The sequence below is a fragment of the Corvus moneduloides genome, chromosome 14 (genome assembly GCF_009650955.1).
Source record: "Corvus moneduloides isolate bCorMon1 chromosome 14, bCorMon1.pri, whole genome shotgun sequence".
NCBI lineage: Eukaryota > Metazoa > Chordata > Aves > Passeriformes > Corvidae > Corvus > Corvus moneduloides.
Window position 1 is genome coordinate 5,573,256 of NC_045489.1, and position 21,184 is coordinate 5,594,439.

Genomic DNA, 21,184 nt, shown 5'->3' on the forward strand with positions numbered 1-21,184 from the left:
AATCGCGGGGCGTATCGTCACCGAGGGGCGGGGCAGCAGCCAATCGCAGAGCTGTGCGTCAGGCAGAGGCGGAGTCAACCCTGGGGTGGGGTGGCACAGCGTGAGGGGCGGGGCGCAGGGCGGAAAGGAACCAATCGCGTGCGGGTGCGTCAGGAGAGGGGCGGGGCGAGAGGCGGGCCGCGGCCAATCGCAGCCCGGTGCGGCCGCGGGGGGCGCGTCCCGGCGGCGCGGCCGAGGGGCAGCATGGAGGGCCGGGTGCCCTACGACGACTTCCCGGTGGTTTTCCTGCCGCCCTACGAGAGCCCGCCCGCCTGGGTCCCGCCGCACGAGGTCAGCCCGGGACGGGGGGAGCGGGGGGATGGGCCGGGGGCGGCGGCGGCGGCCGCGGGGCCCCGCGGGCGGGGTTGCCCGGGCCGGCCCCGGCTGAGCCGCCGCGCGTCCCCCGCAGCGCGTCTATCACCCCGACTACAACAACGAGCTCACGCAGTTCCTGCCCCGCACCATCGTCCTCAAGAAGCCGCCCGGGGCTCAGGTGAGGCGGGCGGCGCCGGCCTGGCGCTGCCTGGGCGCGGTGTCGCGTTCCCGGACGCGGTTCCCAGAGCGTTTCCTGGCATAAAGCGCGCTGGAATTGCGATATTCCCGACTGGCAGCGTCCTGGCACAGGGAGCTGCTGTGACAGGCGTGGGACGGGCAGGGTGGCAGATTTCAGGCCGGTGGGCAGGGGGAGGGGTTGTTCCTGAAGTCGTATCTCGGGATGTGGAGCTGCTGGGGAATGGGAGCGGGGGCCCCTCAGGTATTCCCGGTGGCAGGAATTAGAAGAGAGGGACTGGTGCTGCTGCCTGGCTGAGCACTGCAGCACCCACGCCTTGGATCCATCTGGGAGACAGCAGGGAGAAGAGTCCTGGGGAATTGGAAGGGTCCTGGACAGGGAGAAGAGTCCTGGGAAATGGGAAGAGAACTGGGCCAAGGGAAGGGTCCTGGTGACTGCATTTCCCTGCTGGTTTTTCCCACAGCTGGGCTTCAACATCCGGGGAGGAAAAGCCTCGCAGCTGGGAATCTTCATCTCCAAGGTGTGTCCATCCTTGTGCCATTCCCGCCCGGACCCTGCCTGTGCCCGTGGGAGCTGCTGAGCCAACTGGGTGTGCAGGAAGGCTCTGGCTGCCTGACACCCTCCCGAGCTCAGGGCTGGGATTTGTCACAAAGCCATCAGAGCATCTTGCACCACTTCCTGGTCTCTTCCCAGCCGCTGGAATTGCTCCCCGGGGCCGTGTGGGAGGGGAGCTGTGGGAGATCCGCTGCTGCCATCCCTGCTCTCCCTTCCCAGGTGATTCCCGACTCGGACGCTCACAGGGCCGGGCTGCAGGAGGGGGACCAGGTGCTCTCGGTGAACGACGTGGATTTCCAGGACATTGAGCACAGCAAGGTGAGCGCTGGGATGGGGAATCCACCTCCTTCCAGCCTCTCAGCCCAGCACAGAATGTGTGGAATCCTCTTTCCATGTTTTCCAGGCTGTGGAGATCCTGAAGACAGCGCGGGAGATCACGATGCGCGTCCGGTACTTCCCCTACAGTAAGTGCCTGGTCCAGGCACCTGGGATGCTCCTTGGGAAGCAAACTTCCATAAATCCCTGCCAATTCCACCCGAGTTTAGCAGCCCAAGGTCACTGACACTGCTGATTTGGGATCAGGCACCACATCAGGATAATGAGGCCTGGCTTCATCTGCCCACACAGGAAAACTCGGGGAGCAGGAAGGTGGGATGGCTGGGGAATGGGAAAGTTAATTTAGAGCTGGAGAAGTAGCTCATTATCCTTGAATAACATAGGGATGAGCTCTGGCACAAGTGCCAGTGGTGGATATCCCTCCCTAAGGATGTTTGAACTGTGAGTGAAGGGAAGGACTGGGTTAACTCCCAGTGTCTCCTTCTGCACCCATAAAGTTCCAAGATTTAAGGGATTAAAAAAAGGGAGAAGTCAAGCCAAACAAGGATTCTTCATAAAATGGAAAGCGGCCATTAAGAAGAAAAACATGGAGTGGGGGAAGAGGGGATTTCAAACAAATCCTTTTGTTCTAAATGCTGTAAAATCACTTGAAATTACTGGTGGGGGTGCCCTTTTACAGCCAGAGGGTCTCAAACGCTGCCTCCACTTGGAAATGTGTGTTTTCCTGAACATTTTGTGTAATTCCCCCTGGCCATCATCTCCTTGTCCCTCCCTCCCAGATTACCAGCGGCAGAAGGAACGGACAGTTCACTAACAGGGAGCTTCATCCTGCCAAAACCTCTCCACTCCTTTTCCCCAATGTCTGAGATGACACCTCACGTTTCAGCTGTCACTGGAGGCACCACTGTCCTGCACAGGATCATCTCTTTCCCACGTGGAGGGATGCCAAGGGGCTCATTTGGCTGGAAGATGGACGGGGATTGAGGCTGTGCTCCTGGGAATGGGTGTTGGAACAAGCTGGTGTGAAGCGGGTCCTGGGGGGCAGCTGCTCCAGCAGGATCCAGGTTTTAGCAAGGCTTAAATTGAGTGAGTTCTGGGCTGGTTCTGGATCCCTTGATCCTGGATCCTTGGTTGTTGAGCATTCCTGAGCACGGGCATTGTTCTCCAAGAAATCCACCTGTTGCACCCTCTTGTGCCATGGAATTCTTTCCTTCTCTGTCCCACCTCTGCTGTGCATTGCTGGGAACTCCAGGAGTAAAATCCAGCCCCAGTCCGTGCCCAGCTCTGGCTGTTTGTGCCTCTTTGCTGATAAAGACCCCACAATCCAGGGCTGGGATGTTTGGAAATGTTAATTACCAAGGAAACATGTTCATTTTCAACAAATCCAGGGGCAAATGCCTGGTGAGATCATGCTGTAATGGCTTCCGGACAGCCCTGGCTCTGGCCTTCTCTTCCTTGTGGTGTTTTCCACTTTTTCTGTATAAACAATCAATAAATCAAGTACAGCAACCTGAATTTAGCTTATTCCCACTCAGGAAGTCTGGGTGGGGGTTGGGATGGACCCACCCTCAGCACTATTCCAAGGAAATGCTGGGACAAGGCTCGGCTCCAGCCACCCTTGCAGCCCACAGGAGGAAATTCGGGATCTGCAGCTGTTTCAGGGTTTTTTTCCCACTGGCTCTGCTGGAAGTCAGCCCCTGATTAATCTGGAGTGTTCCAGCACTGCCAGGAAAGAGCAAGGCAGGACTGTGGCTGTGGTGGCACCAGCACAACTCCAGGAGCAGAGCACGACACTGAGCCAGGCTGGGGGTGAGGAAAAGATGCTGGAAAAGAGATTTTCACTCTGAATTAAAAGTTAACTTTTCCACCAGGGGAATGAACATCCTGGAAGCCCCTGCAACACCCCGGGGAGGGGAGGGAGAGCTCTTCTATCACCTCTCTGGTCTAACTGGTTTCCCAGAATCTCTGTATTCCATAGGGAAAGAGGAGCTCTCTCCACAGGAAGCTGCAGATACAATTTCAACGTTGAATTCGTCCCTCCTGCTTCAGAGCATTTCCTGGCAGGAGCTCCAGGAAGGTCTCCCCTGCCCTGGGCAGTTCCTCCCAGGGAATGACTCAGGTGTTTTCCTGCTGACCTGGCTGACAGGAAGGAGTGGATTCTTTCCCAGGGCACAACCATGTCTCCGTTATGTTAATTAGCAAAGCATTAAGGCCACCACAGTCCACTTCACCCTCCAGGACTCAAGCAGTTCCTGATTCCTGGTGGGAAAACAACAGCTCCAGCAACGTTGGATTTTTTTCGTGACTGACAAAACTGAGCCAAGAGGCACAAATTTATAAAATCATGGAATGGTTTGGGTGGGAAGGACCTTAAAGACCATCCAGCCCCACATCATGCCATGGGCAGGGACACCTCCCACTATCTCAGGCTGCTCCAAGCCCCATCCAGCCTGGCTGGGGACACTTCCAGGGATGAAGGGAGCACTGCCAGGGGTTCAGGCTGCAGTGACTCCCCGGGCAGGGAAGCAGCACTGGCAGAGGTCCTGCAGGTCCTTCTGGAGCAGCAGGATCAGTCCCAGGCATGTTGCAGGGCAGGGCTCAGCTGAGGGCTCCTCAGGGCTCTGTGCTCCTGGCTCCCTTCAGATTCATGTTTGGATCCACAGGGTCCTGTTGTTATCCCAAAATAGGGATCCTTCTTCCCAAGCTTTGCTAACCTTCCCCAGGGCTGAGGTCATTGAAGCATGTCCTGCCCTAACCCTCAACGAGGCAATTCCGCCCACAAGCCACTTGTCCGTCCGACACCTGGACATCACTTCCAGCTCACTGGCTGCTCAATTTCTTGGATTAAATCTTTTTTTGCTGATAAGGCTTGAAAATAACAAAAGATCAAACATCAAAGAGACTTCCTGAGAAAATCATTACCTATTCCACATTTTCCAACATGTCAGCAAAGACCTTTCTCCTCCGTCCCTTCTCCCCCTCCTCCATCCTTTCTCCCTCCCTCTTCCCTCTTTCTGCTCCTCCGTCCCTCCTTCTCCATTCTTCCTCCCTCCTCTGTCCTTCCTCCTTCTCCATCCCTCCTCCTCTTCCTCCTTCTCCATGCCTCCTCCTCCATCCTTCCTCCTCCTCTGTTCCTCCTCCATCCCCACTCAGGCCAGGAATGTCACAGCTCGGAGCAAACCCGTTTTAGCACCCCAGCCCCAGTGTGGCAGCAGGAGAGCGCAGTGTTGGTGAAATAACTTTATTTATTTAGTGATACACTGTGGCTGTGTCACACAGTCCTTACTCAGAGTTACAGTCACACTTACTCGCTACAGCTACAGGACAGCGGGGCCGGACACACGGCAGGAACACATCCAGAAAAACAGTGGGAAGGGAACTATTGGATTCCACTAATTACCCCCCGCCCCGGAACTGGGGTCTCCCCCCTCCCGCCCCGTCCGTGACTCGAACAACACGAAGGGACAGCAGAGCTGCCCGTGAGGAGGGACAGCAACACCTGTTCTACAGACACGGACACCGACACCAGCAATTCCCACAATGGGCTATGTACAGGGAATGGGATCAGCTTCCCGACGGGGGCGGGGAGTGGGGAGTCACATCCCAGCTTCCTCCTGCAGCCAGCTCGCCCGGACACGAAGGGACTGGGGCACTCAGTGACCTGCTGCCAGCCCAGGGCTGCCACATCCCAGCCCGGGGCTGTCCCTTCCTGCCCCCAGGTGCCCACACGGTGTCAGGGACCGAGGGACACCCTGCAGGGGAGGGGAGGGGAGTGTCACTGACCCCCAACCGTGGTCACACCGTGGTCACTGTCCTACCCCCAGCATCCTCTGTGTCACACAGGCCAGGTGGGGAAAGGACAGTGAAATTCTCCTCTCTGCCAACTGACAAACCAACATCTGGTGAACCCAAAACCCCAAGAAATCTCTGAAAAGCTCTATCAATTAATGCAAAAGCAGGGGCTGGGGGAGAGGAGGCAATTTCCAACCTCTAAGGTTGGGAAGTGACAGCAGAATTCCCTTCAGCAGCGTCCAATCCTCCAATCCTCCACCCATTGTGACAGGAATTCCCTGCCACTGCTCCCCTCAGCTTTGGCAAAGGTTAAAACTCTCCCAGGAGTGAAACAGCTGCTGATCCCATCCCAGAGCATCTGCTCCAAGGGCAGAGGCAATGGGAATGATTCCAGCAAGCAGCAACCTGGGAATGAGAGTGGAATGTTGCCCTTCCCTCTGCTGTGGCTCTCCTTCTCCACGTGAAGCAGCTTCCGTGAGGAGGAATGGGAGAACGGAGACCAGGGAAGGAGCCTGGGGAGCATCCATGACTCCCAGGGCAGGTACTGCCCCCGCAGTGATGGATTCCAGGCCACTGTTTGCTTCCAGAGTCCCTGAGGATCTCTCCCCACCCAGCTTCAGGCTGCAAAGCCTCTGCTCCCTCCTCCTCCCCCACATCTGCAGCCAACACTCACCAACATCCTCTGGATGGGAAGAAATTCCAGCCGAGAGGAGCAGGCTCTGGGATGTTCCTGCCACACAAATGGGAGCAACAAGGCCAAAGCTCTCAGAGTTTGGGGCTTTCCGGGGCCCTGTGTGACACGAGGGGCAAAACTGGGAAGTTGTGAGCAAGAGTTAGCCAGGATCATCCACGGAACGGAGAAACCAGGGAGCTAACGGGGTGTGTGCCCTGCGGGAAGCAAAGCCTGGGAACAGGGAACCTGCACAGTCCAAAAAGGCAAGTCCAAGTGACCGGTTTAAGGAGCAGCCTTTCACCAGAGGAAGTGGGGATGCAGGACAGGGGGCTGGAGAGGGCAGGGGGAGGATGCAAGGCAGGAGGGAAGGTGGAAAACCCACCCCCCAAAGCTTCATTTTTGTCTTCCCTAACTCGGCAGCTTTTCCATGGCATTCACAAGATACATCTGAGCAGGGAGGCTCCAGGTGGGAACAGGGGGAGAAAGGGAGGAAGAGAGAGAGAAAGGGAGAAAGTGTGAAGGGCACCGTGGTGCCAAAGTGCTACAACATAAAAAAATAAACTCAAAAGACAGGACACTCATTCTGCACTCAGGGCTCAAACCATGCAGTGAGAGGGGCGGCCGGGGCTGCTCCCCACCAGCACACAGGGATTCGCTCGCTTAGGAATGGTTTTCCAGCCCCAGAGGGGTGGCAATGAGCGGGATGTTCTCCGGGGAGCCCGGCCGGGCGGGGGTGCTGCTGGCAGGGGCTGTTAGCAGGAGCACCCGCTCTCCGTGACTGGCTGCTCGGGGGGCTTCTCTAGTTTGATGTCAATCACTGCAGGGACAGTCAAGGAATCACCCAGAACAGCATCTGGAAGGGTTGGTTGGTGTCTCTTCATGGCCTGCCTGCACAGGGTTAACTGCAAAGCCAGGGACATGGTGAGACCTTTCAGAGGATGGAGCCCAACTGGACAGAAGGAGTAACAAACTCTGGCATTCTAAAACTGCAAATTCCAGCCTCAGATCAACTGGAAAAGCAGAACTTGTGCTGGCCATTAGTTGTGTACATTCGTATCTAGCCCATAAACAGGGTCACACGATCCCACCATGGTCTGGATTGGAAGGGACCTTAAAGATCACCCGGTGCCACCCCCTGCCATGGGCAGGGACACCTCCCGTAATCCCAGGGTGCTCCAAGCCCCGTCCGGCCTGGCCTTGGACACTTCCAGGGATCCAGGGGCAGCCACAGCTTCTCTGGGCACCCTGTGCCAGGGCCTCACAATCCTCACAGAGAAGGATTCCTTCCCAATATCCCATCTAACCCTGCCCCCTATCAGTGGGAAGCCGTTCCCCCTTGTCCTGTCACTCCAAGCCACTGTAAATATTCCCCTTCCATTCTCCTTGTTGGCTCCTTCACATCCTGGAAGGCCCCAGTGAGATCACCCCAAAGCTTCTCTTCCCCAGCCTGAACAATCCCAATCCTCCCAGACTTTCCTCATGGCAGAGCTGCTCCATTCCCCTGCTCATTTTGGGGCTCCTCTGGACACACTCCAACAGCTCCATGTCCTGTTTCAGCCACATCCCTGCAAAACCCATCCCCACAATATGCCAAAGAAAGTCAGTAAGCCCAACTTAACACCAGATAATTCCAATTCCATGGGAAAGCAAGGATACTGTCTTCTTTGCTCTTCTCTGGTGTGCTGTCCATCCCAGGTAAGGCAGCAGCCACACGGCGGAAAAGCTGGAAAGCAGCAAGAGAGAAGCTCAAGGCTTGTCAGAAAAAATTCCCGTTAAAAACATTGTTTTACAGCAGGACTCGGAGTCTGAGTTGTATAAAGTCATTAAGGGGGTACTTCAGCAGGCAGTGATCAAAAATGCCGTGAGAATTTTATGCAGGAAATTTAACAGGTTTGAAAGAACTTATTTTAAAGAACTTGTTCAGTACCTACAAAGCCCACAGTTTTATTTTACCTGGTCCTGCTTGAAGAGAACATGGAATTAATTACTAACATTCTTCCAGGGATCCATGGAACTCCCTCCTGCACTCACTAAACACTATTTACCATGTCCAGCCTCTGCTCGTGCTCACAGGGTGAGCACCTGGGGATTTCTGATCACTCACCTGGCACTGAATATTCCCCTGTGGAATAACTGAGCTTTTACAGCCCAGCCCTTCAGGTCGGTCCTGCTGCCAAACAGCCATTCCTGAGCTGGTTCCAGGGAGCTGCAGTTACACTGGCAAGGCTGTGCTAGAGCTGGGAAGGGCTATTTATCCCCAGAAAATCCAGAAAATGGCTTTGGAAAATTTCTCAGTGTTTGGAGCTCATCCTGCTGCCCTCACACAGCACAGACACTGCCAGGCTGCTGAACTCTACTGCACCAAACACCAGAGCAATCGCTGCTGCTGAGGATTTTCCTCCTGGCAGCTTGGCAGGGGCTCCTCAGCCACCCCTCCAAAGGGTGTTCCTTGGGAAACCAAGGTCCCAGCGAGCTGCTGGAGTTTGCAGCCTTCAAATCCCAGCTCTCCCCACAAACACCCGCTGGGCAAAGAAGGCAACAGGAGATAAAATCAAACACTAAAGAGGGTTTGATCCAGACCAGCCACAAAAACCGAGCCCAAAGCCTCCTAATCCCACTGTGAGGTTGCACCAAGCTGCTGGTGTGCAGCAAACTCCTGAGGATGTTTCCCAACTCCCTCCAGGGCTCACAGGTCCTTGTTCCAAACTCTGTCACATCCAGAACAATCCCTGAACCAGTGGAGATGGGAGTCACAAGCAAGAGACAAAGGGCACAAGCAGAAATCTGAGAAATTCTGCTTAAAACAAAAATGTAAAGGGTTTTTTTTTGCTGTTTGGTCGATCAAACACTGGCACCTGGACAGTCCCTATCCTTTGAGATATTCCAAACTCAGCTGGAGTCAGCTCTGAGCAGGAGGGTTGGAAGGGAAGATATCCAGAGATCCCTTCCAGCCTCAACTCTTCTAAGATTTCCAAGATTCTCTGGCTGGCAAACAGAAGGAGGAACTTCTACTCCAGTGCATCAGCAGAAACAATTCTCCCCCCTGATGTCAGCAGTGATTTCAGCAAACAGTGCATTGACTGTGGACCACACCAAACCAAATTCCAGCTGATGGGCTGCACAAAACTATGATTTTTCCCCTTTCCCATCCCTCAGCACATTCTGGAGTGAGTTCTCCTTTCTTTCAAGGTTTAGCTTTGACAGGGAATCATTGACTCAACAGGAAAGGAGCTTCCACTACACAAACCAAGACAGGGGTTGGCATTAAACAGGAGGAAATTCCTGCAGGATCACAAACCCCACCCTGGAGCAGACCCAGAGCAGTGAGGGACAGATTCCTGGCTGGAGAACAGCACACGGATGTACCTGTTTGACATTGTACCCAGTCTTTGCACTGGTCTCAATGAACATCACATTCAGCTCTTTGGCTCTCTGTTCCCCTTCCTCTGTGGTGATCTGCCTGGAAAAGGTGGAAAACGGAGACACAAGGAACAGGAGGAAGAGTTAGAGATGGCCCTGAGTGAGTGGCTGCTCCCCCTCCAAGAGGCTACAGCCCACCTCAGGACCCTCAAGGCTGCACTACAATCCAGCTCGGAGTGAAACCACCTCAGGGAAGCTCCCCAGGGAACACCTGGAGTTGTGGTAGATGAGCAGCACAGGATGAAGCTCGTGCAGAACATCTGAGCCTCATCCACAGCATTCCACAGAAGGAAAAATCCCCACACCGAGACAGGGAATTTCTCAAACCTGACAGAGAGAGTGTTGTGAGGTGACACAAAGGCTCCAGAAAGGCTCCAGCAGCAGGGACAGTGCAACAGCTTGGGAATAAGCACCTGGAACTGCCCCTCAGAGCACCACCCTGTGTCCCACTAAATCCTGCTTCAGCACTGCTCTCAATACACAGCACATCTAGCTCTTGGGCTTTTCCCTCCCCATCCTTAACAGAAACCTGTCTCCAGCAATGGGAACAAATCCCAGAGCACAAAAACCAAACCAAAGCAAAAGAGTTCAAAAATGAGAGAAAGAAAACTGCAGGGAGAAGAAAAACAAACAAAAAAATAAACCAGCCACCAACTGAAGCAACATTGAGAGGAATGAAAAACTCAACAGGCTGCACTGAACAGGAACAGAGCTATTTTTAGTGCTGCTTTTCGGCCTCAGAACTTGCCTCATCCCCGGCTTTTATCAGAGGATGAATGGCTCCCCTGTATTCTGCCTCAAAAAATGTCACCTTTGTGACACCAGTGGTGGCTTTGTCCAGCCTTACAGGCCCAGAATTTCAGCCTCACACAAATCCAACTTCCTTTGAAAAGAAAGGCAAGGCAGCTCCTGTTCCTGACACCCGGATATTCCCTTCCCCATCATTCCAAGTGCCAGCCCGGGAGTGCTGTCACATTCCCCTCCTAAAATACGAATTTCCAGTGCTGCACGAACTTCAGCTGCAGCTGCTTCAAACCATTTTCTGGTACTTTGAACTCTTCCAGCAGTGCTGGGCCAGCTGTTGTGCACCATCAGGAAACACTCCAAGGCTGAAATGATCCCACTGGGCTTTCCAGTTTCACATGAAACTGGACTTTGACAGGAATTAGAAATGCCAGGTTACTCAGTCAGGGAGCTGCAGTTATTCCCAGCTCCCAGAAGGGCATGGGAAAGGCTCAATGGCCAAAATCCAGAGCTGGCTCAGGGAGAACATCTTGGATTTTGCTTTTGTGAATGATTTCACAGACAGACCATGAGTTCATCACACATGGAATTCTTAAGCAAAATGAGCTGGACATACTTTATTGCATTCCTGAAGCCCTGAGCACCAAGTTTTAGGAATATTTCCAAAGTGCAAGGCATAGGACACCTCAAAATGCTTCCCAGTGAAGTGGGAAAAGCCAAGTAGAATTATCCCTGCTTTCCCTGCTGGGGATGAAAACTAAAAACCTGCATGGCAAACAGCCAGGGATGTAGGGGATGTTGGGACACAAAACCACCAGAACCACAGGAGAAAATATACATCACAGCACATCCTGAAGGAATGTTCAACTGCAGGAGTGAGTAAAGCTGGGGCTAGAATTTAAAATGTGGGAATGTCCCACAATGAAACACTCAGATCACTCTGCCCATCATCCCAAGAAACAGAGTGAACAATGATACTCAAATAAAAGTGCAACATTTTGCTGAGAAAACACGAATTTCATCTATAAATTGTTCTCCTTTGATCAGGAAAGTCTTGTGAACAGCCAAAGGAAAAGGATTTGATATTTTAAGACTATTTTGCTGTGAGATCCAGGTGTTTCCCTGTGAGGTGTGATTTTCTTCGCATCAGATCAAAATCCCCTGTGGTTCCAACCCCTCACACATCCCCTGACACCCAAAGCCCACATTTTTGGGGTGTGTGAGGCTGTTTCAGCTGGAAGGGTTGGAATTGCCTGGTTTACTCCATCTTCCCTTTGCCAACTGCTTCTGGCACCACCCACTAGAATAAAAACCTTCCCTTATCTCCACTGCTCCTGATACCTTCCTAAGGAACAAAAATCTCTGAAAATATTCAACAAAATTATTGTTAAATCAACAATCCAGAGAAGGATTTGAAATAGGAACACAAAGTAAAGCCTGTGCTCTTCTAAGAACCCATTACATCGGTTATTTTGGTTGAAGTGCTGGAGAATTAAGAGTTTTAAAGCGAAACATTTTATGGCACCTCCCAAAACATTAAGTCTGTGTCATTTTAGGAGTCTAATTAAACTTTTGGGTCTCTTGGGGAAGTTTAGGTTTTGCTGATCTGGCTTCCTCACACACATCCACAAGCTCAGTGTGTGCTATGTGTGTGACATGAAATTTATACCCAGAGAAGTTCGTACTTTTAGATCAATCCTACAAAAGTTCATGCTGCATTTTAACGAGGAGAAACTGTCATGAACTTCCAGCTGCACATGCAGAGAGAGAGAGGGAAATTAGGGAAAATCAGCTGATTTCCTCACTTTTGCAGGCACCTTTTAGCCTTTACCTCAGTGTGAAAATGAAAATCAGACAAAATACCCCACTGAGAAAATGCTGTGGAACCGCTTAGGTAATTTTTTTAGGTGGGTTTAGGTGAGTTTAAAACTATTTGTAGGAGAGAAAAGGGAATAAGTTTTGCTGAAACCAGAAATGTGAATTTCCTGACAAGTAAATGATGCTGTGTTTAAAACCAAGCCTTGTTTCAAGCCCAGACTGGCCCCAGTCCCTCTGGTGGCTCTGGGCAGGGCAGCAGGGCCCAGTTTGCCCCGTTACCTCTTGTCTGCCAGGTCGGTTTTGTTCCCCACCAACATGATGATGACATCACTGCCTCGCTCTGTCCTGACATCATCGATCCACTTGGAGGTTTGCTGGAAAGAATTCAAGTCTGCAGGGAAGAACGAAACAGCAAAGCTGAGGATAAAACTCCTTCAGGAGAGGGAGAATGCTTCACTTGTACTCAGGTGCTTCTCCAAACCTCCCCCCCCCCCCAAATGATTTCCCGCCCAGACGGAAAAACAAGGAAGGGGGGAAAACATTTCTGATTTTAATGATCTTTGCAGAACTTGTGGTTGTAACTTCTCAGTTCTGCTCGCATGGGGTGTTTCCAACAAGGCCACAGCAGAGCACCGCTGCCCTGGGCTGTCACAGGGCCACACTCACTTGTGATGTCATAGACCACGACAGCGATGGTGGAGTCGCGGATGTAGCTGGGGATGAGGCTGCGGAACCGCTCCTGCCCCGCCGTGTCCCAGAGCTGCAGCCGGACCTGCTGGGGCCAGCCCGGCCCACCAGGGAGAGGAGAGAGAGCAGGAAAACCCTTTAGGGAAAAGGCCACTTCCACAGCCAACTGCAGCAGCTGAGGTGACCTCATCATCTCGCCCCAAATCCAACCACTGCAGAGCTGCTTCCCAGATCTGTTTGTAAAGGGCTTTAATTCCCTCCTTTGCTTGCCCAGAGATCCTGCTACTCCCAAACATCTCTAGGATTTGGCTACCACCTCATTGCTGGGGGTAGCCAACAGTACAGCACTGATCTCCCAGGATTATGGATGGGAACTCCACAGGACTCGTAGCCTGGAGCATCTCTGATCAAAGCTTTTGGGGCAACCCCCACAGGACAGACACCAGGCAGGAAAACGGCATCCAACCTCCAGCACGGAGCATCCAGATGATGGCAATGGAGATTTTCATGTGAGATTAAAGCAATGGTAACTTAAATCCCAGCAGAAATGAGAGCAAATGTTACACACTGCAGGGTTCAGGTGGTGCAAAGGGCATCGGGTTCTCCCTTCCAGAGCAGCACAGGAGTCACAAAGATGCTGGGCCAGGTAGAGTTTGACCCCAAACACAAACTGTTGTTATTATATACTATTATATATTATTATATATGACAGCTCCAAGGTCTGGGACCTGCCTGGCTGAACCAGCACTGCTCAAAAACCCCCAAAATGCTCCAAACAAAAAGCTTTCTGCACTGGGAGTGCCTCCCTTTCCTTCACCCCACAGTGCCAGAAAACAGGATTGCTCCTCACTCCCAACAGTTTTATGGAGGCAGCCACCGGTTCCCAGTTTACAGCCAGGAAAAATCCCAGCAGGGAGGCAGAGCACTGGTTAATGAGGCAGCCCATCAAGGAAAAAGCAACTTCTCCAGGACCAATGATTGCTTGTTTAGAAGAGGAAGAGAAGCTGATAAAGCACAGGGCTGCAGCCAGATTCAAAACATCATCTTATCTACATCAGGGAATGTCGAGCTGATGCTCTGGGGCTTAAGGAAGATTAGGGTTTATAGTTAAAGCAATTAGCTCTTGCTTCATTTTGAATGCAGGTTTGATTACAGGAGCAGAAGTCAGGGCTCTTCTCCACGCCAGGAAACTCAAGGTGACAAACTGTGAGCACCTGGGCAGTGTCACAGCAGAGCTGGAAGATCAGATTGATCCTGACAGCTCCTGGACTTCCCAAGCTTCCACACCCTCCCTGGACAGTGCTGTTACACTGGGATATCCACCATGAACATTCACCCAGGTGGTGACTGAACCACCCCAAACCTTCAGACTCACAGGCACAAGGCAACTGGAAGAAGCACCACAGAGCTGGCCCAGGTAATTCGTTTAATTTGTCATTTGTGCAGGGTGATGCTCTTTGAGGGAAGGTCTCCAGTGAGCAGGAACCACACAGACACTCCTGAGGTGACCCAGGTTTGCTGCATTTCTACAAGTCCAGGTTTGTGTGCACCCATCTTAGAAGGGAAAATATAAATAACCACCGTGGGACACCAGGAATGAGCCCAGCCTCGCTTAGGAACAACCTTCAGGAGAGGCCTGAGCTGAGTATGGACTCCCCCCATGGATCTCTCCACCTGCCTTTTGGGATGTCCAGCACATCAACAATAACTAAACAATTTCCTTGTGCCCCCCAGAAGTACCTGAGCATGCTCCTTCTGCAACACATGAGAACTTTAAACCTCTCTGTCACTAAGAGCAGTGAAAAAATGAAATTATCTGCAAAGATCAGCCCATAACTGAAGAATGATGAGATCAGCTGTCACTTAATTACTTCTGACATGGCTGGGAGCTGTTAAGAACAGCCTGGACTGGCAAAATGTTGCCAGCTGCCTGGATAAACAGCATCCTGTACCTGTACAGTGGGAAAAATGATGCCAAGCTGTGCATCCTGCCCTGCTGCCTCAGCCAGGAGAGTCCCCAGCACAGGCCACCACCTGCACATCTCCGTGCTCCCCACACAGGCCAGTTTGACATCATTTGCACCAAACCAGGAACTCCCCCAGAATTCTCTCCAGCTTCAGGACTGGGAGAAAGACCAGGAAATTATTTGCCCTGAATAGTGAGGATAAATCACAACCTATTGTTTGCTAAGCACTTCAGCTTAGCAGAGTGAAACAAACACCTGGTCCTCATTCAAAACTTGTTGGTAAAAGAATAAAGCTGGGCCAGAGCTTTTCCACCTCCGCTGTTTTCTTTACTGAAATTTATATAAATCCTGATACTGGAGATTAACAAAACCCCCACCAGATCAAGTGGGATCAACAGCAAGGAGTTACAATGAAATAATTCTCTTCATGATTTCCTATCTTGTACTAAAACATTCATGTCAAGAGTCACAGAGAATTTCCCTCTAAGCTTGTTTGTTCTTTAGAAATTGTGGTTGTTGCATCTCTCCTCTTTCAAAAGCTCTCTCATGAATCTCCAGGTCTCTTTTCCAACTAAATGGGAATCTTGAATCCTCCTAAGTCACTCCATGGCTTCTCTGTTTAAAAGGGTCTTGTCCTGTTTTATCTACTCTGACAACGTTCCTTTGCTTTGGCACCTGAAGCTGTTACTTGTACAACCTATCTCATTACCCAGAAATGAAAAAAAAATTAATAATTTTGAAGTTAAAAAAATAAAAAACACAACAGAAAAACATAAAGCTTTCCAAAGGCTACCAACAACCAGCACAGACACAGGAATTCCCAGTCCTGGGAATGAGCTGTTTTAGCTCTTTTTAGGTACCACCACCACTTCCAGAGTAAAGATATGTGTTACAAGCAAGGTCCCTGCAGACCCTGGGCTCGATACCTACTTGTGATGTCAAAGACAATGAGAGCCACAGCAGAGTCACGGATGGAGCTGGGAATGAGGAACCTCTCCTGGCCGGCTGTGTCCCACAGCTGCAGCCTGATCTGGGAAATGGAAAAGTGTAGGGGAAGGGGAAAGGGAACAGCAGGAAAATGGAGAACAAAACCAAAACTCAAGTGAAATAAAAACAAATAAATAAAAATAAGTTGCAAAGCAAAACTAAGGCAACAAAAGGAAAGTTCAAATGGAACAGAAACATGAAAAGAGGCAGCGACACTTCCTGAGGTCTGGGAACATCCCTCCCTCCACACACCCGGGAATATCTCACACATACCAACACCAGAAACCAGGAGAGCCCTACAATCCCTCCTCACAGCACCTGCTAACGAGGGAAATGCACAGGCAGGCCTCAGGGATCCTGCCAGAACAGCCACACGAGCAGCTGGCCAGATGTGGGACTCCTGCCCCTACGGACCACCTCACCCTGGTCCGGATGATCCCACTGGAAAACTGGAGGTGGTGGAACACAGAACAGTGACCACCCTCCAGGCTGACTTCTCCTGCCCTGCAACCCAACAAGGCTGGGAAGATACGGACACACAGAGAAGGAAATACTGCTCGGTCTTTCAGGAATGAGGGGAACTGGCACATGGATGTGGCTCGTGACAGCCAGGACTGAGCATGGGGCTTCTGGTGGCTCCAGCTCACTTTATGCCACACATACCAGTGCTGGGAATGTCACACAGCTGCCCTTCCTGGGAGATGGTTTTGAAGAATCAAATGTATTCCACATGTATTTCATGGAATCCCAGAATGGTTTGGGTTGGATCTTAAAAGTTCATCCCATTCCCACCCCTGCAATGGGCAGGGACACCTTCCACTGCCCCAGGTTGCTCCAAGCCCATCCAACCCAGCCTTGGACACTTCCACAGATGAGTATCCCTTCTGCTGGCTTGTCCAGGCCACGTTTAGAGCTGAGTGACGGAGCACAGGTACAATTTCAGGATGCATTATTTGCTGTAAGGCCACATCAAATCCACCAAAGCACACATCCCAGCTGGAGGCTCAGCATTCCTCATTTCCAGCCCAGAAATCAAAGCCTATTGCAAAATCCAGCATTAAGCACATCTGAGAAATTATTCCAGTGTCTGAATTTTCCCAGCTTGTTTGCTTGTATTTGTCCCTCCTCTTATCTACACTCCACACCTCTGTTATTTGAACAGGCTTTGTGGGCTCTGTGGACCACTTACACAATCAGGAAAGCTAACAGCATTCCAACATTGGCAGGAAAATGGTATTTTGGGGATAGCAGGGCAGCAGGTGAATGGCATCCTGACTTACACAACCATGAGAAACCCACAGCGCTACAACAGCACACAGGCATCCACAGGTGTCAAGCAGCATTCCCAGGATCTCTGCCTTAAACAAAGGTTAAGGAAGGGCTTTTCTAAGAGTGAATCATTGGTAAAATGGCAGAGAAGCTCTCAGGAAACGCATCACACATGCTGGGAAGAGACTTCTTTGAAGCAGGAGGCCCAAAGCTCCACACAGAGCGTCCCCTGCTCCCCACAGCTCTGTCACACTCCTCACACAGCAGTAAACTGGGAAAAAGGCAAATACTGGCAAAACATGAGCAAACCCACAAATACTGAGAGGAAATCCAGGAGAACGGAATGAGGAGTCTCTGTGCAAACAGGAATCTCATGCAGGCTAAATCCTAAATTGCTTTATTGCAGCAGGTCAGAGCTGTGTTATTACTCGGAACACCAACTCCTTGGCTTTTTATTGGCTTCAGGACCTGCACTGGATGATCCATGTGGGTCCCTTCCAGCTCAGAATATTCTGTGGTACCTGAGGTCTGCTCAGCCCTTTGTATCCTGACAACCCCAGAGGCAGAGTTGCAAATTCTGGGAGCAACCCACACCTAAAGCAGGTACACACAACAGGCAGCACGATCCCTGGGGAATGGCAATTATCTGGCACCAGTTTTCCATGGAAGACTTTGACTTCCTCATAGGGGTATCAGATCTTGTACCAGTGATGGGATTCAAGCAAGGCTGGCTCTCAGGTGGCTGCTGGGGGATTGCAGCAGCTGCTGGAGGAAGGGCCAGGGGGAAGAGCCCTCCCAGCCATCCCACTCCCACCCCACTCACCGTGCGGTCCTCCAGGTACATTGTTTTGGACAGGAAATCAATTCCAATGGTTGCCTGGAAAGAGGAGAAGCATTAGGAGCTGTGACTTGCCTTCCAGCATCCCCATCTTTCTGCACAAATTTTCAGAAATGTTCACAAACTTCTTGTGAAGCTGGTGAAGTGATTTGCCTTCAATCGCCTTCAATTGAGATGATAAAACCAAAGCAATCTGGGGATCTGCACCAGCTGCATTTCACAGCGTTCTTCAACACTTCTCAGCTCCACAAGAACCTCAGAGTCTGGATTTTAACCTCAGACATTCCTGTATCTCCACACAGATCATACCTGAGCTGGCAGCTCCTTCTAGCCTGCCCCAATTCAGTCTGGTAAGAATTATCTTGTTAGAAATACCCAAAAGGTAGAATAAACGAGATCTATAAAATATGGGCAACTGAAAGCTAAAGAGCCACGTTTATCCAGGCCTTTCCACTTCAGCATGTGCTTCCAGTGACACTCAGCAGCTTCATTTCCCTGGCAGGTCTGCATCCACTCCCATTCCCATTGCTCCAGCAATTGCAGCACAAAGACATTTAAAATAATGCACTCAGTTAGGTGCACTCCCAGGCACTTCAGTCAAGGAGCTGTCCCGGCCCATCAGAACCCCAGGAAAGAGGAGAGAGCTCCTGATGTAACAGATTTGAGCGTTTTAGGTAGATTATCCCCACTCTTAACACACACAGCTTGTGCTGGGAGGGTTCCAGCAGAACGTGGACCACTGGATAATTGGAAAAGAGCAACACAGTCGGTTTTGGGAGGGAGAATTTATTTCTGGGAGGTCTATTTTCCACCCAGGCCATGGTTTATAACAGCTACAGTAAGCAATAAATAAATCTATGAGAGCATCTTACAAGAGTCAGGAAAAGAATGGAAGCACAGGAAAAGAAAAAACACAGGAAGCACAAGAGGATTCAGTTCCAGTGAATGACTTGTCCTCAACTTCAAATCACCCCAATCTAAACCAGTAACTCTTTCAGGCTGAATTAAAAGAGGAAGCCCCAACCTCATCTGCTTTACAGATATTTGATATTCCCCTGAAATATTTCTGAGTGCCTTTGATGCAATTAATTCTTCCCAAAATCTTCAGGCCTCTTACACATCTTCTGCTTTTCATCTGCAGCCTCTTCATCCCTACCCCCTCTTTGCCTGCCAAGACTTCCCTGGCTTTTCCTATCTTTAGTCCTTCAGTCAAAAAATAGGAATAAAAAAATTGAGAGACAAAGTATACCAAGCTGACTTCTGGCAGATCCATCTACACACTCCAGACTCAACTATTCCAACTTAAATGGAAGCTCTAAAGATAACAGACACCAAGAATGTCAGAGGATGTTGGCATTTTATTCATTCCTCGTCTCCTGAGGCTCCCATATCCATCACCAGAAATCCTGACTGTCATCTTCCCATAAAACAATGTTCTCCCCATTTTCCTCAAGGTTTCTCACTGGATCTATCCCACGTCCAAAGGGAATCTACCCCACATCCAAAGGGGATCTATCACCCATCCAAAGGGGATCTAAACCTTGCTGCCTTTCTGGACACTGCGCTTCCTGACATCACACTGGATGCTTTCATTTAATCATGAAGCTTCATCTCCATTTCACGGCACATTTTAACCTCTCATCTGATCTTGAGCTGACATCTCACAAAGAAATGGTCTCCCAGGCATCCATCTGAACAGCAGGGAATAGATTTATGCATATATATATATATATATATATATTTAAAAAGCAAATACATACTATCACATACCTGGTATGTATTGTCAAAACTGTCATACATAAACCTGGTGATCAGGGAGGTCTTCCCAACTACAAGAGAAGAGAAAAATTACTTTCAAGCAGCAGTGGAAAAAAAAATTAGCACTGCTTTGGGAGTGGCACTGATCTGACAGCAGCTGCCAATCTCAGGCCATTCCAGCTACACCTTCCTGGGAAATAGCCAGCTGGAAACTTCATTCCCAAAATGACAGAGGCAGATCAACCTCTGCAGGTCCAAAATTAATCATGGAGATAACCTAGCCCTCAAATCAGGTGTGTGGATAACAAGGAACCAGTTGTTTGCTTTGGGCAAGCAGTAAATCTGCTTTGTTACCCTGTTCTGCTCCTTATGTAATCCCCAAGTCTGGGACATAAACATCAAAACAAAGCAGGTGATACCCCAGATGCTGTTCTGCTGCCTCTGGCTGCATGGAAAAACAACATTCCACACTCCCACCCTTCCTTCGTAACAAGATTTTAGATACAGAGCAAACTCTGGTGGCTTGCTTCAAAACTTTAAATTTACATCTCCAAATACCATCAAGAGACAAAGTGCAGAACTGACAAGAAGTGAAAAACAAAGATAAAGCTCCAATTCTCGCTCAGGAAGCTGGAGGAAGCCAAGAAAAATGCAAAGGACGTGGATGGAAGAGGAAAAAGGAATAAATTGCCGCAAAACGTTGTGAAATTATGAACATTGGAGAGGGTTAAAAACAGATTAGACAAACGCGTATCAGCAGCAATGTCAATCCTGCATTGGAAAGGCTGGCAAATTAGAGAACTTCTGGAAAACCCTCCAGTCCCAGGCTCAAGGAGAAGCTGAGCAGTAACAACCCAGGGATGGTTTAGATTGGAAGGGACCTTAAAGCTCATCCAGTTCCACCCCTGTCATGGGCAGGGACACCTTCCATAGCCCAGGTGGCTCCAAGGCCCCTCCAACGGGCCTTGGACACTCCCAGCGAGAAACACCACGATTCCAAGGAAAACACACAACTCATCCATCTATTCCCGGGGAAGGGGCACAAAAGGGAGGCCATTTGAGGCAAAACAAAACCCCCGCGGGTGGAAGGGAGGCCGCGGCCAGGGGGGCAGCGCAGCCGCCGGGAGCCCCCGCAGCTCTGGGGCCGCCTCCCCGCACGGGCTGCGGGCGCACTGCGGGCCCGGGAGGGCGGAACGGAGCCCCGGCCGATGGGAAGGGCCGGGAACGGAGCCCCGGGCCCCGCCAGCCCCGCCCGCCGAGGCCTCAGGCAGGGCCGCCCCTCCCCGAGCCCTGGCACGGCCCCGCCAGGCCCGAATCGCGTCCCCCGGCCCGGGCACGGCGCGGCCTCGGCCCCGCACGGTCCCGGGCGCTCCCCCCGCCCCGCCGGCCCCTCCCGGTTCCGCCCGGGCCCGGCCCGGCGCTCACCGCTCTGCTCGCCCAGGAAGACGAGCTTGAACTTCCTGAGCGGGTTCCCGAAGTCGCCGCCGCTGCCGGGCGCGGACATGGCGGCGCGGGGGGGCCGAGCGGGAGCCGTGATGGGGACAAGGAGACAGCGCCGAGCGCTCCGGTACCACCGCCCCGCGCGTCACCTCCGCCGCGTCACCGCCGGCCCGCCCCGCGGGGAGGCGCGTTGCCATGGCGACGGGAGGCGGGACGGGACCATGGCAACGGCGAGGGCCGTGGTGCCGGGGAGGGCGGTTGCTATGGCGACGGGAGGGGGTTGCCGTGGTGCCGGGGAGGGCGGTTGCCGCGGCGACCGGGCGGCCTCCGGGGCGAGGATGCTGCGGCTT

General features: G+C 51.7%; 2 protein-coding genes across 5 annotated transcripts; one reads left to right on the forward strand and one right to left on the reverse strand.

Annotated features, from left to right (window-relative positions):
• The first annotated feature begins 191 nt into the window (after window positions 1–191).
• PDZD11 (PDZ domain containing 11) lies at window positions 192–2,956 on the forward strand. Its single transcript, XM_032124236.1, has 6 exons — window positions 192–330; window positions 449–532; window positions 1,014–1,070; window positions 1,325–1,423; window positions 1,509–1,569; window positions 2,221–2,956. The coding sequence occupies exons 1-6, from the start codon at window positions 244–246 to the stop codon at window positions 2,253–2,255; spliced, it is 423 nt and encodes a 140-aa protein (XP_031980127.1). The 5' UTR covers window positions 192–243; the 3' UTR covers window positions 2,256–2,956.
• Window positions 2,957–4,666: 1,710 nt separating this feature from the next.
• RAB41 (RAB41, member RAS oncogene family) lies at window positions 4,667–21,010 on the reverse strand. Of its 4 annotated transcripts, none has more exons than XM_032123673.1 (9): window positions 20,820–21,010; window positions 19,407–19,465; window positions 17,622–17,675; window positions 15,473–15,572; window positions 12,555–12,683; window positions 12,168–12,279; window positions 9,273–9,366; window positions 7,563–7,629; window positions 4,667–6,723 (listed from the first exon to the last, which is right to left on the reverse strand). In XM_032123673.1, the coding sequence occupies exons 1-9, from the start codon at window positions 20,896–20,898 to the stop codon at window positions 6,659–6,661; spliced, it is 759 nt and encodes a 252-aa protein (XP_031979564.1). In that variant the 5' UTR covers window positions 20,899–21,010; the 3' UTR covers window positions 4,667–6,658. The 4 variants fall into 4 exon arrangements, with proteins under 4 accessions (XP_031979564.1, XP_031979565.1, XP_031979568.1 ...); XM_032123674.1 differs by having other exon boundaries at window positions 15,473–15,567; window positions 20,820–20,909; XM_032123677.1 differs by having other exon boundaries at window positions 12,555–12,660; window positions 20,820–20,909.
• Between the last annotated feature and the right edge of the window lie 174 nt (window positions 21,011–21,184).